This window comes from Pygoscelis adeliae, unplaced genomic scaffold, assembly GCF_000699105.1.
Source record: "Pygoscelis adeliae isolate BGI_AS28 unplaced genomic scaffold, ASM69910v1 Scaffold63, whole genome shotgun sequence".
Taxonomy (NCBI): Eukaryota; Metazoa; Chordata; class Aves; order Sphenisciformes; family Spheniscidae; genus Pygoscelis; species Pygoscelis adeliae.
The window spans coordinates 1,239,320-1,254,543 of record NW_008824414.1 but is presented as its reverse complement, the minus strand read 5'-3'; the positions used below and the strand labels follow the sequence as shown (position 1 = coordinate 1,254,543).

The 15,224-nt window shown below is 40.4% G+C and overlaps 1 protein-coding gene across 1 annotated transcript in view; it reads right to left on the bottom strand.

Moving 5' to 3' along the window:
* Nucleotides 1–15,224, bottom strand: part of HDAC4 (histone deacetylase 4) — a 235,465-nt gene that overhangs the window by 70,066 nt on the left and 150,175 nt on the right. Inside the window, exons 8-12 of the mRNA XM_009320769.1 lie at nucleotides 11,973–12,104; nucleotides 8,859–8,971; nucleotides 3,982–4,098; nucleotides 3,696–3,894; nucleotides 39–268 (exon numbers count right to left, since the gene is read on the bottom strand). Of these exons, the coding sequence (XP_009319044.1) occupies nucleotides 39–268; nucleotides 3,696–3,894; nucleotides 3,982–4,098; nucleotides 8,859–8,971; nucleotides 11,973–12,104 (791 nt within the window). The remainder of the gene's footprint in view (nucleotides 1–38; nucleotides 269–3,695; nucleotides 3,895–3,981; nucleotides 4,099–8,858; nucleotides 8,972–11,972; nucleotides 12,105–15,224) is intronic.

Genomic DNA, 15,224 nt, shown 5'->3' with positions numbered 1-15,224 from the left:
TGTCTGAGGAAGAAAGACTTTAAAAGCGTCATGCCTACCTTGTTGATGTGCAGTTGCTGTTGCTGGAATTGCTGTTTGTGTTTCTCCAAGAACTGCTGGTGCTGCTGCTGGATCACTAACTGCTGGAGGGCCTGGGCATTCTGGGGAAGGGGAGCAGACTGCGTGCGCCCCAGCGGGCGATGCTGCCGGAGTTTGTGTATTGAAGGGGAGACCCGTTCTCCACCAACCAGAGACTGTGCATGGAGGGGCAGTCCTGAAAGATACCAGTCTGAAGATAATATGGAGGAAAAAACAGCAGAGAAGAAAAAAAGGAAGAAGAAAGGAAGGGAGAAAACGGCTGTTGAGTAACGCTGACGGTGACAATGATATATAACCTTAAAACCAGCCACCTCGCCATTTACAGCTGAAGCATCCTTAAAAGAGAACAGAAAACAATTAATTACCATTGGATGGAGTAATACTTTGCTTTCTTTTGAATTCTTTGTTTGTTTGTTTACTCAGAGACCCTAGGGAAAGGTTTCATTTATTAAAATCAGCGATACCTTACAGACCCTTCCATCGCTCGGTGGGTGACATGAATGATGATCGCAGTGGTAGTTTGGAGAAGTTAGTCTTACAGTTTGCGTTGGTATAAGAAGTAATCCCAGGTTCATTTCTAGTAAAGTACCAACCCAAGCTGCCACCCCGCAGCATCCAGCAATTATACCTTACGGGGGCTCACTGGATATGCTGAAGGACGATGGATGCTGATGAAGCTGCTTCTCACTCTAGACCACCTAGGGAAGCATGTCTGCCCTTGGCTGTGCTATACCCCACCACACAGAAATGACTAGGGATGAAAACTTCCATGGGATAAACCCCTGACCAGGTTTGTGTTGGAAAAAGGCACTCCCTTGAAGCATTTCAGGAATATGGGAGCCATCAAGCTTCATTATTTTTGTAAAAAGAAGGTAAGTTAGAGGCCAAGATGACAAATAGCTAGAATTGTTTCCATCACTGTCCTGTATATACATGCTAGTAACTTAATGAAAACACAAGGTTATTTTGGGATAACTTGTGTTACTCACATGCCCTTGGCAATTTGGGTGTCTCTGATGACTACCATGTGAAATACTTATCTGAGCTCCAGTAAGGGCATGTCTTTAGGAAGTGTCTTGTCTTTTTAGCTGTTCTTGGGGTAAGCCAGTTCTTGCTCTGCTCTTCGAAAACATACCTTCACATACTTCTTAGAAAGCTGGGACATGAAGACATGCCCAACACAAAGCCCAACCCAAGGGTGGAGGAGCTGAGGATAAGCCTTTACTTTTGCTCATTACACCTTGGGATAGAAAGGCATCACTAGTGTGAAGTGCTGTCTCCCTAATGTGGATAAGGCTGCACACACTTTTAGGAAAAAAGTACGCTTTTGCTTTACCTCATTGTATAAAACAAACTAAACACTCCACAAGTGGTCAGTAACATTCAGAAATATTGCCCAGTTCAAGGGTCAGAGAAGTTGTATCTTCTCTTTCTTCAGTCTTCGGCTGGGAAGAGAGAGAAGCTGCCCAAAAGTCTGCAGCCAGCTGAATACAGTGGATAAGAAACACCTTGACATTTCTGTCCCAGGACATTACCTCCTTTTCCCACTGATTCACAGAACTGCCCTACATGGAAGAAACTGACTCATTTAAAAGCCTCTCTTCTTGGGGAAAGATTTACCGAGTTTCTCCCACCCTTTGCTTTTCTGAAAAGAATCATGTAAAAGGGTATCTTATTTTATAAATGAGTGTCTCTATAAACGTGTGTGTATACAGACACACACATATGTCTCTCTGTGTGTGTATGAATATATGAATAATTTGGAAAGATGTGGTCCATTTCCCTTATAGCACAGTTCCTCTTACCAAAAGTTCAAACTAGACAGCAGAGGAAGGCATCCTATACAGTTTGCGTAGGACACCTTGGAAGACTACCCTCCTCCAAGCGAATGATCAAGGTCCCCCTGTGAAAGCTTTCCAGGGAGACACCTTGTTCCTACTCCAGACATACATGTCAACATGAAGGATATTATCCAGAGTGATCTGTCACAAGGGGAGACCTAAGGAATTCTGCTCTCATTTCCCAAAACCCCCACATCTACCTTCCAGCACAGAAAGGGCATGCCATCGTGCTGGATCATTTTGCAGCTGTCAGGAGACTATCTTCAGAGCTGAAGGCTATCAGCAGAATACTAATAAACTCCATTTTGCTTCCAAGGAAGTTCGAAGTACTAACTGTAGTTTGGCAGCCAGTCCACTTAGGGCTTTTGAGACCATGTGTTAGCTTGCTCTCTTTCAGTTGCTGCATCTGGAACGTGTGTTTCTTCTTGTTGCTCTGTTGTATAGTGAATATTTCTCCTAAGTGTTGGTTTATAACATGTTGTACTCACTCTGAAAACACCGCACGTAGCAGGTGGACTAGAAGGAATACACTTGGAAGCAAACACAATACACTGTATAAAGTGAGGGAAGCTTTGAGAGAGGTCAAATAGGAAACAGAACAGCACTTCTTCCTACATGTGCTTCAAAGCAAACGCCAGCACGAACAGAAAAGGGAGTTTAAGTGATAGGATAAGAGGAGAAATCTTCCCCAATGGCTCTTCATCAACAGACCTTGGGCAAAGGGCAACTGGTGAAGAGCCATGTCATGACTCTGAGTAACCTCGTCATGCCACAGCAACCATGGCAGAAAAAGGCAACAGAAAATTATGTAAAGGTTCAAGGAATCTGCACACACCGCTCTCACAGCTCTGAGAGTGCTGGCTAAATACCACACTTCTGCGCTTCAGCTTCCCCATATGTACATGCTTGTAAGCTTATCACAACCCCACGTATATTCCTGGGATGTGAATGTAAAACCAGACACAAGCCAATCCAGAGCCATGCCGGAATGCTTCAGTGATCGACATCTCTGAAGAGTTTCCATTAAAATGGAATGAAAGAAATAAAAACCAACATGTCTATAACTTACACAGAACATCCTTTGTCCCAACATTACACACTGTACAACAGAAATGCATCCTACTGGGTATTATTGCTTTGAATCAACCCTATTTATAGAAATATGCCTTCCCACAGGTACTTAATTCTGAAAATATGACACAGGGAATGATTCAAAGCAATTAGCATACTGAAAATGTAACATATACAAACAAATACAATCTGTTTGAATGCAGTTGATTTTGCCATGTTTTTGCCATTTATAATAATGATGAAAAGCAAGTATTTTAATCTGACATTTTGTAAATGCGTGCCTTTCATATACAGAATAGAAACCATCCGTGATAAACAGGAAGGGTAATCATAAGACACAATGTTTTTGTCTCCACTTTAATTTAAAGTGGTTAGAACTCTAACTATATAGTTTTAAATTGTGACCTACAAATTTATGCTTTACTTATGGAAGTAAATACTATTTATTTTCATTTTGCCAAAATGACAAGGCAGCTTCCCCCTACCTCTAGATGAGGTGGGCAACCTCTGATTTTGCAAATGCCGCCACTATCTAACGTATCAACAAACGCATCCTAAAGGTTGTATGTTATACCTACAGAATGTACAAATGATGCGGTATCTCTTTTGTACAAGAAAACAGACTTTACAAAAAACCAACAGATTTCACTTGCTCTCTTTCCCCAGCCGGGACTGAGTTTTGCACATTATCTACGGAGCGCTCACCTGTGACTAAGGGAGTTTGTGCAGTTGGCTGTTCCAGTAAGACCATGTGTTGCAGAAGAGGGTTATGTGCAGTTCCCCCATCTCTTTCCAACGTTGTAGTGCTCAAGTAGGGAGTGAGGTGAGTGCCAGGAAATAAGGAGATCCGCTGCTGTAAGGTTGGGATAGTAAGTCTCTCTGCATCCTGCTGTGCTGATCCTCCCTGCAAACGCACAATTGAGGGCACAGTGGGTTAAGGGATAAATTGGCGCAAGCAACATTTCAAAGGCTGCATCCCCCCACCACTTACGCTGGAAGGGCCAGTCGCAGGCAGTCCTAACGTGATGTTGGGCAAAGAAGGAGATGTGTAGAGTGGAAGCTGTGTTACCGAGCCTTCACGATTCACAAGTCTGTGAGCCAGGCTGGTCTGGAAACAAAATGAAGAACATTGTCCTGGTGAGAGAGCATCCACAGATTGGATCAAGGACACAGTACACTTGCTGCGAGGACACATCAGAAATGTAGAGCTGACATTGGAAACACTGAACAGGGGAGCTAAGCTGAGCTTCAGATCCAGCCTAAATAGGCACAAACTAGGTGCATGCCCTGAATGCTGCTGCCATGGCCACACAGGGGCGACGAGACCAGGATAACCAACACAGGGATGACCTCGCTCTGCAACTGCCACCAACATCGCTGCCCTACGGAGAAACCTTTTACAGTTTATTTGATCTTTCTTGGAGACTAAAGATCACCCCTGCACCCTCACTGGTAACTCTGCTTCTGCTCAGTCTTCACGTAGCGCCACTACAAAAAGCTTTTGCAAGGAAGATTTAACAGCTTGCTTGTCCTTCTCATGTATTTGCCCTTTTAAAGCTAAACCAGATTACCTTAAAAAAAAAAAAAAAGGCATTACAATGGCTGTTGTTCTCTTTAGCAAATCACAGACAATTTATGCTATTTACTACTGTGCTTTAGCTTAAATCAGACTTCAAAATTTCATCAAAAAGCCTTACGGTTGCATTTATGTAGCTATTTCTTGATTTTCAGGGTGAAACGTGAGATTTACTGAATTATCTTATGGCCATTTAAAGCAGGAACACTTAAGTAAAAATACCTTTAATTTCAAAACAAGATTGATTTGAAATACGTGCTAGAAAATGCATTATAAAAATTACATTATTATAAACTGCCCGATTTTCCTGTTAGGAAACAAGTGTTCTGATCACCCTGAATTCTCTGCAGGTGATTTTCCAACTTAAATAAAATAGAGTTCAGATTTCAAAAAGACTTTCTATAGAATTTCTACTGTTTAATTCAGGTGCTATTGTGAAAAAAGGGATTATGATTAACTTAATATTATACTATGGAACAATCTATACTGATGTAACAGATCTGAAGAATGGCTTTATACATTTTAGACCTAAATTCATAGTCCTGTAAATCGATGAGACTTTGCAGGTTATTTTCCTGGTTGCAGGACTGGGGCAGCTCTGGATAATCAAACCCTATTTTTCTCCCTCAAAGACTCTAAGGTGAAACTTAAAAAAACCCTACAGCAACCTATTAGGGGAAAACAAAAAGCACGTAAGAACTAATACTGAAAACCAAACATTTTCTACAAAACAGTCTTCAAAAGCAATCCTGCCTCCTTGATTAATCAAAATTTAACCGGACCAGCTGACAGCTTTAACAGGACACCCCACCTCTGCACCTGAGGTTGGTGCTGCCCATGCAAGAAGGACAGAAGGAGTAAAGCAGTGTTTGTCACCGTTATCAGACACTGGGCTGCCTTTTCAAATGGACTCTTCGATGTGCCACTAACTTGCCAGTCATTCTCCCAGTGTCCAACTTTGTCTAAATTCCTGACATTCAGCAAAGTCACCTAGTTTTCACACAACCTTGTGCAAAATTTCATCTACAAAGTGAGTTTTTTCTTATTTTCTTTTGTCTTCTTGTGCTTTCATTAATGTCATTCAAGTTTATTGAAAATATATTACAGATCAGTTCTCCCGTAAAAAGAGTAAATCTGTTTTTAAGGTGTCAGTTCACAATTTGCTGCCCCAAAGGAGAAAGTTTGTAGGGAGCATTTTGCTGTTGAGTGGTACCTGGTAAGGGCATACCCACACACCACTTCTTCCAAGTAATTATGAGCACTACTGGCAATTTAATTTAAATTACATAATGTTAGCATGCTACATAGAGAATAAGATAGTTATTGTCAGCAGAGTAATGAAATATTTTACTGATATCATAAACGAAACAAAACTACATCCATTTTCTCTTTGAACACTCAATACTCTGTAGTTGTGCCTCAAACTATCTCCTGGGGATTTGTTTTAAAAACAGTGAAGAGAAAAACGCAGCAGCTTGACGCTATCAGCATATGATATTTAGCAGCATTATCATCACTTTAAATATACAGATCCCATCTATGGGTTGTACACAAACATTTTTTGAATTGCACAGAAGAGAACAATTTCAGCATGCACAATTTTCGTCTGCAGTCAAGTACTTTTTATAGTCTTGTATCAACTGCAATGGCAATGAATATCATGCACCTTTCAGAGATGGAAAAACCTTAGATTTAAAAATAGTATTTAAAAATAGATATTGTCTATTTTAAAAGGAGGCAGAGAGCTGTAGTCTTTCCACACTGAAAGCAAGCATTGAAACTTAAGTAATGAACCCAGATACCATCTTCCAACATATTTGAAATGGTTCAAGATATCTAGCAAACTAAGAAGCAGAAAGACTTTTTTTTCATTTAAAATAAAACATGAAGGTAAGCATGAAACACAAAGTTGGCAACATTACTTTTTTTAGAAACATTTAAATATTTCTAAATATCTAAAAGTGACAAACATGAAAAGCCTGGTCAATTAGTATTAAAGAAATCTCCAACACTTGGGCTACCAGGTAATACTACTTCTGCTGAAGAAGATTTTAAAGAAACCAAAACCCTACCTCGCCCAGTTATTTTTTCCCAAGTGAACTTATATAGGCAAATGAATCAGCTAGTATCACACAACATGAAATGCTGGAAGAAAGTGCAGAGTTATTTCTCCCCAAAAACAAATGCAAAGGAGTAGGACATTTAGCTAAGCCATTCAAGTATGCCTGAAATGCTGGGAAGAGAACAGTTTGTGCAACAGGTTATCAATATTCTGCTTGCCATCACACAGTGATTTATGTTTCATTCTGTTCTGTGATGGCAGTGATCCAATCTACTTAACATAGTCCTGGGCAGTTTTAAAATTGGAACTGCATAATCATTTGTATGTTATATTTTTCCTATTTTCCAAAAATTATAAAAAGGTGAAAAAAACCCTAGACATTATTTTCAGGGAAATGAAAACTAGATTTTCTTCCTCCTTTTCACCTAGGTTGTTTGGAGATGGTGCATCAAATACTGCTCTTGTTAAAATTCAAGATGAACATGCTTCTTTCCTTGCATGCAGCGGCATCACTGTGAACTACCCACTGCGGTACAGTTGCAAAAGAGGCAATGACAACTCCCAGGGAAAGGCTTTGGCAGTACAGGGATTTTTTTTCCAAATAGTCTGCCCCGCTCATGCCTCAGCCTAACTTAGGAAATCGCTGCATTACAAGCAGTTGATGAAAAGAGTTTTTCTTATAGTCTGTGTCCATTTTATTAGGTATTGGTGGTCTAGTCACAGATGATTAGCTCAAATTGTTTACTTTAAAAATGAAATGGTTAAGGAGAATACTACAGCTTCACATTCACCTGCATGAGCTAACTAACACTGACTTGCGGGAAGCTGCCTGCTTTGTTTATATCACAAGAAATTGTCGAATCCTCTAGTTTTTCCACCAGCAGTAATTGGGGATTTGCAGTTTGCTAAGTATAGACAAGACTGACAGCTCCTGGATCAGCAAAACCGGTAACTAAGCGCTAGTCTTCCTGGTGCTAACAGAAACGTACCTAAGATGTGCCCTTAGTTCATTTTTTTTTTAGCAGGTCTTCAGTTTTGCAAACCTGATAAATACCCCTGTATGTAACATACCTTTTCCCAGGTCTGCTCCAAACTACTACATGGTCAGCGTGCATCTCAAAAGCCACATCTCTTTAGAGCAGCTTCAGCTGTCGGTGTCAAGTGAATACTCCACCTTACACTGCCTTAATCTTCACAATAATTGTCTAAATCTTGCAAGGTCTACAGTAGACTAGAGTGGATGTAGATGTCTGTTGGATAATTTGGCAGGGGAGAGGGTGGAGTAGGAGGCATACTCCCCATATTAAATGCTGTTACACTACATTAGAAATAAAAATAAAATGAAAATCTGTACACAACTAGAAAGCTTACATTTATACCTTAAGAAGCCCTTTTCATTCTAAATGACAATTTGGGAAGAACAAGCCCAAGCCTGTACAGTCCTGATGTTAAGACAGACACTATATCCATGGAGAGAACAGCTAATGGTAAGCTGGATAAAAAGAAATGCACCAGTAACATTACACAACCACGCTGGTTTTCTCCATGAAAGGTTCATAGTGGGAGCCAGTTAACATGGTCCACACCCCAATATCTGCCCTTAGAAAAAGGTGGGCTTCAGTAACCCTGAACACAGGAGCTGCTGTGTTGAATTAAACCCCAGTTTTCCCAGTCCAACACCCTGTCCTTGACATTCATAGCAGATGCCTCAAGTGATGGTGAAAGCTTATGGGATTATAAACTAGCACATGGCATCAGGCACCAAGCTTTCAAATCCCTAAGTGGGGAGGAAAAGGTTAAATCCGTTCCCCTTAATGCAGTTCTGGATTGGTCATATTTAGACTAACCTACTGCACACAACAAATTCACCCTATGTACAATATATGAGAACAGATTCCCCAAATTTTAGAATACTTGCATTTGACCAGGAAATGCTCTTCATGCTTTACCTTGCTAAATCACTTTATTTTTACTCTCTCCTCACAAGAAAACCACTACAAGTTACCACAAGCAGCTTGTGAGCTGGCTCAAACTAGATTTAATAAACAGATCCTGTCAGCCCAGATTGAGAGGTAATTCCCAAAGTCAGCTCCAAGTCACGATCTGGGTTTGGTGTTTTTTTTTTTTTTTTAGTGTGGTGCACACTGGTTTGTACGTCTAAATTCCTAAAACTGCAAAAACTGATTAGAAACCCAAGTGTTAAAAATCAGAGTGAGGAAGGACTCTGTACCTCTGCTTGAATACTCGTGACTGATCCTGCAATTCCGTTCTCAGTGCTTATGTTATTGGAGCTGTTGTTTGGAGAGCTGGGACCAGATCCAGGAGCACTGTTGCATGCAGAGTCTAAAAACACATCCAAAACCAACTTTTAGTGTTACAAACAATCTCTGTGATGGTATTTAGACAGATAACAACCCCTCGAGTTTTGTTTCGGAGGAAAGCAATCCTCCTCCTCCCCATTTCCCCCCCTAAATCTTCCCAGGGCTCTTAAAATACTGACAAACATTTTCAAATGGTCTGTCCAAGTACCTACTTACCATATTTATGTCTTCTCCTCATGGGGATTTCTCTTATAGTATATTAATAACTTTAAATATGATTGGAAGATAATAAAAGACATGGAAGGCTTGAAGAAGCCAAACTGGATGATGTCAGATCGTCCTGCTTCATTTTTCTAGAAGTGGTTCTCTCACCCTTTTTAGCCTATAACCCTAACAACAACCTTTCACCACATATTGCATCAGACTTCACGCTGGAACAACCAGGGAACCACCTCAGAATTGACATTTTCCCATGCAGGCTTCTGGTGCATCTGGATTTACTGGAAATAAGCCGCCAGCACTGAGCTCTCATGCTGTTTGTGCATGAGAGCTGGCCTCCGCTTTTATAAAGAAACACCGAGATTTTCCAGTGCAGGTGAGTGGGCACGTGTGATATCCCTGTCCCTGTCACCTGGGAAGTGCTGACACCATGCTGGGTCCTCGGAGAAACATGACCTGCCTTGGGCTGCCTTTCACGCAGCACAGCAGCTCCCATGGCACTTGAGCTGCCAAAAGCTGCCTGGGGACTGACTCACAAAGATGGTATTTTGCCAGGATGGCAAATTAAATTGTTTTAAGAGATTTAAAAGCTGCCTGAGTGACATGGGACTGGACGGACAACTGGCCATGGCTGAGCACATTTTACAAAAATCAGGCAAAACACGACAGGGTCCAACATAGTAAATCTGTTTCAAATCACTCCCTTTTTTTTTTTTTGGTAAGTGTTCTCTGCTCAGGGAGTAAAACACTTTCTCATTGTAAAGACCCAAGGCAGAGTTAATCCCCCCAAACAATTCTGTTATCACCTGAATGCTCAGAAAATCCTCTCAGCATTGTATATTTTATCAACACAGTCCCTGTGAACTCACTAACAAGAACCACAGAGATGACCAGCCTGAAATCAAAGCCTCACCATTAATGATACAGAAATAATAACAAACAGTAACAGCACATGAAATTGCTACAGCCAGAAAACTTCCCTCAGAAGGTGTCTCACCTGGTGTATGGCACAGCCTCCAGTGTTTCTCCTTTTATTTTGGAAGATAAATAACTTTAAAACTTTTTTTCTGAACTTTCCTCCTCCCCAAGCACAGGATTTGCCCAATGCCAGAACAACCTCCCAGCAGCTGCAATGGTTCAGGCTGCAGCAGTCTCATAATTGCTCTAGGATGCCCCAGTAGAAATAAAAGCCAATTGTTACAATTTGGGAGATTTAAAAAAATTATTTCTTTTGTGGCATTATTCTGAATGTACTATTTTGCTGTTTTGATCCTTGCAAGTACCTCCAGCAAAGTCACAAAACTCCCTCTTTTTTATTTTATTTTATTTTATTTTATTTTTTTTTACAAAAAGAAGCCTTTTTGCTTTTTGTTGGCCATGCATTTGGGGAAGCATCTCGCTATAAAGAAAACTCAGCACTAAGTAACACCCAACCGAGCAACTAAAATTGATCTTCTCCATGGAAAGCAACTTCAGAGAGCCTCGGTGTTTTGAAAAAATATTACGACTGCATGGAAAATACATGCTTTTTCTGGGACCATGTCATTAACTACAACATATTAGATCTTGTGTATATTACCTAGACAGAAAAAGTAGCTGGCACATTCAAACTGTGACTGTATGAAGATGTATTCTTCAAGAATTAAATGTAACTTCTATTCCCTGAAGTGGGACTTCTTTTAAAACTTATTTTCCATTCAAAAGTCCCCTCTTACTGTAACAATTCAGATATTTTTCTAGCCAGGCTCCAGGCTGGCTTCTTGAACCAGGTCCATGCTCAGTGGGAAGCTGGAGCTTCCACTGCCATTTCTGAAGGCATTACTGGGACCAAATGGTCAGCCATTAGGGCTTGATTTATCCTAAAAGCTGTGTGACGTATAGCAATATATGAGGAGTGAAGTAAATTCCATTTTCAGATCTGATATAAATTATGCTTAGCTGTTAAAATCATCTATTCCCTCTGCAAACAGAGAGGCTCTGACAGAGTGGTGCACAGCTGCCCCAGGGTCTGCCAAAACCACCCAGCTCTCTAAAGAGAGCTCACTTTGAGTTTGTTTGAATGATGATAGTGTGCCTTAAAATGAGACAAAAGTCTGGAAAAGCTGTCACATAGTGGTACTTACACAGAGGCATCCCTAGATGGTGCTAAGAATTAACTTTATGGTAATCTATATCATCTACTTTACTCTGATCCCTCCTTACAAACTTTGCTCCCAGAAGAATATTATTTTTGAACAAGAAACTGTCAAATAAGTAGTCAGAAATATCAGCTATATATATAAAAAAATGCCTTACATGTTTTAAAACTTAAGCGAAATTACTTAACAAGGAACTATGGCAGTCTGCCCAAAGCCTAAAACAAACAGGGGTTGTAAAGCATTTACTGATGGAGGACGACAGCCGTGAATTATGGCCTCCCCGTGGATATTAATAGGATAACCTTTGAGAAATTTTATTTCTCAACAACCTGTTGCTGAAGATCATAGAAGTGCTTGGGGAAAAAAATAGCACTCTGGCGGCATATCTACATCTGTCTGTGCATGTCTTAAAGCAAACTACAAAAAAAGCTCACTGCGTTGTTAACGCTGTCTCAATAGATGGGTACCCAACGGACCAACACTGCTGATGCCCACCTGCATCACTCACTGCTGAACTCTGCCAACTTCATCCAGGTTTCGCCAACATTGAGAGGCATACAAGAGATCCAGGCTGCACAATTAACTGGATGCAGGAATTAATTTTGGAAAGGGACATCTCATTGAGTATGTGGCTGCCAGCACAGATTTGTTGCTTACCCGACATACCTGTGACATCCAGTGGGCGCTTCTTAAGAGCAGTAACCACTGGACCATCTTTTCTGCGCAAGAGGGGGCTGCTCCGTCTTTCAGCAACTTTTTGCTTTAGTCTGGATCGTAACTTCAGGTTGGGTTCAGATGCTGAACGGAAGAAGGAAAAGCAAACAGTGTTTTGGTTAATATTATTTCAGTAGTTTTTTACTCAACGCAAAGCCTGGGTTGCAGTTCAGCATTTGCAGAAGCCTAAACGAAATTAGTCATTTGATAGCATATATTTGGAACAAAGACTTCTTAATATAATGAGCAGGTCCCAGCCTATGTTATATCTGAATTCACTGACAATGAAAGTCAATAGCATTTTAATTAAAAAATAATAACCATCTTGCAATGTCTTCTCTCAAGCGAAGACACAGACTTACAATCTGCTGTGAACTCATTTGGACTAGTGCAGAGAGCACCACTCACATCCCCCAGTTTCCTACCTCTGCCCAGCGTGCTTCCAAACCAGTGGTAAACCTAACTCATGTGATCTAAAAAAAAATCAGTACAGGAATTGGTGAAACAACTGAGATGGTGCTGTTTGGTCAGCATGGAGCATCACCGTGGGGCTGAGACACTATCTGCGACATGTTGCTGAAATGGGCAGCTCCACACCCTTGGAGTCATCCGACCCCAGGGTGAGCTGGCTTAGAGAGGTACGCCAGGGGAGGGGGAAAGAAAATATGAAAATCAAACCCCACAACCAAAACAGGTGAATGTTTTCCTGCTGGTTCACCTCCCTGAAGCAACTCACCTTGAAGTCAGATGAGCTTGTGTCAACTGGAGCCAGTGTCAACTCAAGAAAAAGGGCATGAGAGCATGGCCAAGGTCAAAGCCAATGCCAGGGAGGAGAAGATTTGTTTATCTGGGGAGCAACTTGCTTACACCGTCACAGCTGCAAAGTTAAACCATATCTAAAAACACATCAAATACTTCAAAAATTCAGGGCTGCCAAGGGTAGGTGCACATGTATTTCCTGAGACCACAGTCTGACTTGCTTTGTGTACATCATACCTTTGAGAGATTCTCTTAAAAACTTCTGCTGTACCCAAATCCTGAGATTTAATTTCTCCACAAGTCAAAGCAGAGCTCCTGGGAATCCCTAATACCTCTGGGTTCATGACAGCTGGCAACACTGAACATGTCTGCACGGCACAGCTTATCAAGTTTTTATAAAGGTAATGAAGCCTTAAGTCAAGATTTCTCCTGCAAGATGATTTTCTCTGTAAACTTTCTGATCTCTTGAGTATATATGAAATATCTGCTTTGGTGCTTGAGGGCTCCTGACAGTTATGAGATTTGTGAACTGGCCCAATCTTTTCCCTTCCTCAACCTCTTAACAACTCTGTGGCTTAATCCCTTCGAACCGGCAAATCATGTGCTCTCACCATTAACTACCAATACACTCAGCTCCCTACATTCCAGGGCAATAATCTGCAATTCTTTAGAAGAATTAAAATAGGGTTTACAAACTGATTTGAATTAACTAAGTCTGGCTACAGATATATTTCCCTGGCTTTGACCACTGGGTCACGTAAAAGATCAAGCCTGACAACGTTAATTGCAGGGCTCAAAAATCAGAAGGCTGATGAATTCAAGATCAAATGCTTGAAGTCAAGCCATCAAAACAGTTCTTTGATGAAACTTTTGGGAGGGAAAAAAAAGAAAAAAAAGAAAAAAAAAGCTTTTCATGTCTGTTTTGGACAGAAAAATGCCAGGAAGAGATAAAGGGAGCGCTAAAAAAAAAAGTGTCAGACTCCTCAAGATGATGCTTAAAATGCAGTATGAAGTGCATTAGCAAACAGGGGAATCATCTTATAGGGCATTTGCATATAAAATGGCAGGGGACTGAATGCAAATCTGTCATTTGCTCAGAGGGCAATATTAGAAGAGCGGACTAGTTAAAATACAAACGTATGCTCTAACTAGCTACTTTATAAAGTTCTCTTCAAAACAGAAATTGATTTACTATTTTAAAAGTGGTCTTTGGGTACATGAACATTCAGTACCTCATCCCACATCCTTTAATTCACAGCTTTAATTTGTAACAAATATCGAGTATTAGTAACTGTCTAGATGCTCTGGTCAAGACTTTAAAGAATAAATAGGAACACGTCACAGCTAGATGCCGATACATCCATTTTAGGTACATTTGCACTGCCACCAGCAAATGAAATACAAGCCTATGCCACAGCTGTTGAAAGGATCTGTCTTCTGACAAAGGAAAACATGACAATAAAAACTGTACTTCAGCGCAAATTTTATTCATATGCAACTTATACCTTGCATAGTGTTCATCTGAAGTACGTTTTCTGTTGGGAACAGACAAGTAGTTGTGCAGCTTTCAAATACAGAGAATGAATTGGTTAGAAACACCTTAAAAATAGGCAGGGAAACAAAAGATCTGGGGTCACAGATTACCCAACACGACCAGATACGTCCCATACGTAAAGCCACAATAAAAACATCCTTCCATGTAACAGGAAGGGAAAGAACACAGAAAATTACAGCCTTAAAAGAGAAAACACCTCGAGAATAAGTTACGGCGAAAGCAGCATATTGTAATTTGTCAGACAAAACTATTTTCAGGGAAAACTTTTCTATATATTTCTCCTTCACTTCCTCAGCTGGAGGATCGAGTTCTGAAACACCAAAAAGTCTATTTAAAGAACTGCATTTATTTAGTTTTCTCTGATTTTGTCCTATTTATCCCCCAGATATAATCCCAAATCTAACATGTCATCAAGACCTCAGAGAGCATAATCCCTACATGCATTTAACTGGGTACTATATAGACCAAAGTAGGTGAATTGAAATTCAGCACAGGCAGCGCAGAACAGTCTCAAATTCAAAAAATTTACATATAGCATATTTTATAATAAAAGATGTAGCTGTCAACAGAGGCATTTCCAAAACTCAAACCAGTAATTTAAGCTTATTCAGATGGTTTTAAAACTACTATATAATAAAAAATATTTTTAAACTGAAGAGAGCTGTCCTTCAAAAGTATGAAATAGGAATTTAAGCAACACGTACTATCAATACCAGACAGTCAACACAGGTTCAATGTTCTCTCGGGAACACCAGTTCCACTGAAAGTCTCCTGCTATTCACCTGTCAGGCAACATGCCCAAACAAAGCCTTGTTCCCATCACTGCTAACTAGCGTAAACTTAAGAGAACTGGAGACTAAATTACAAAACTCACTGGTCTTCTACATCTT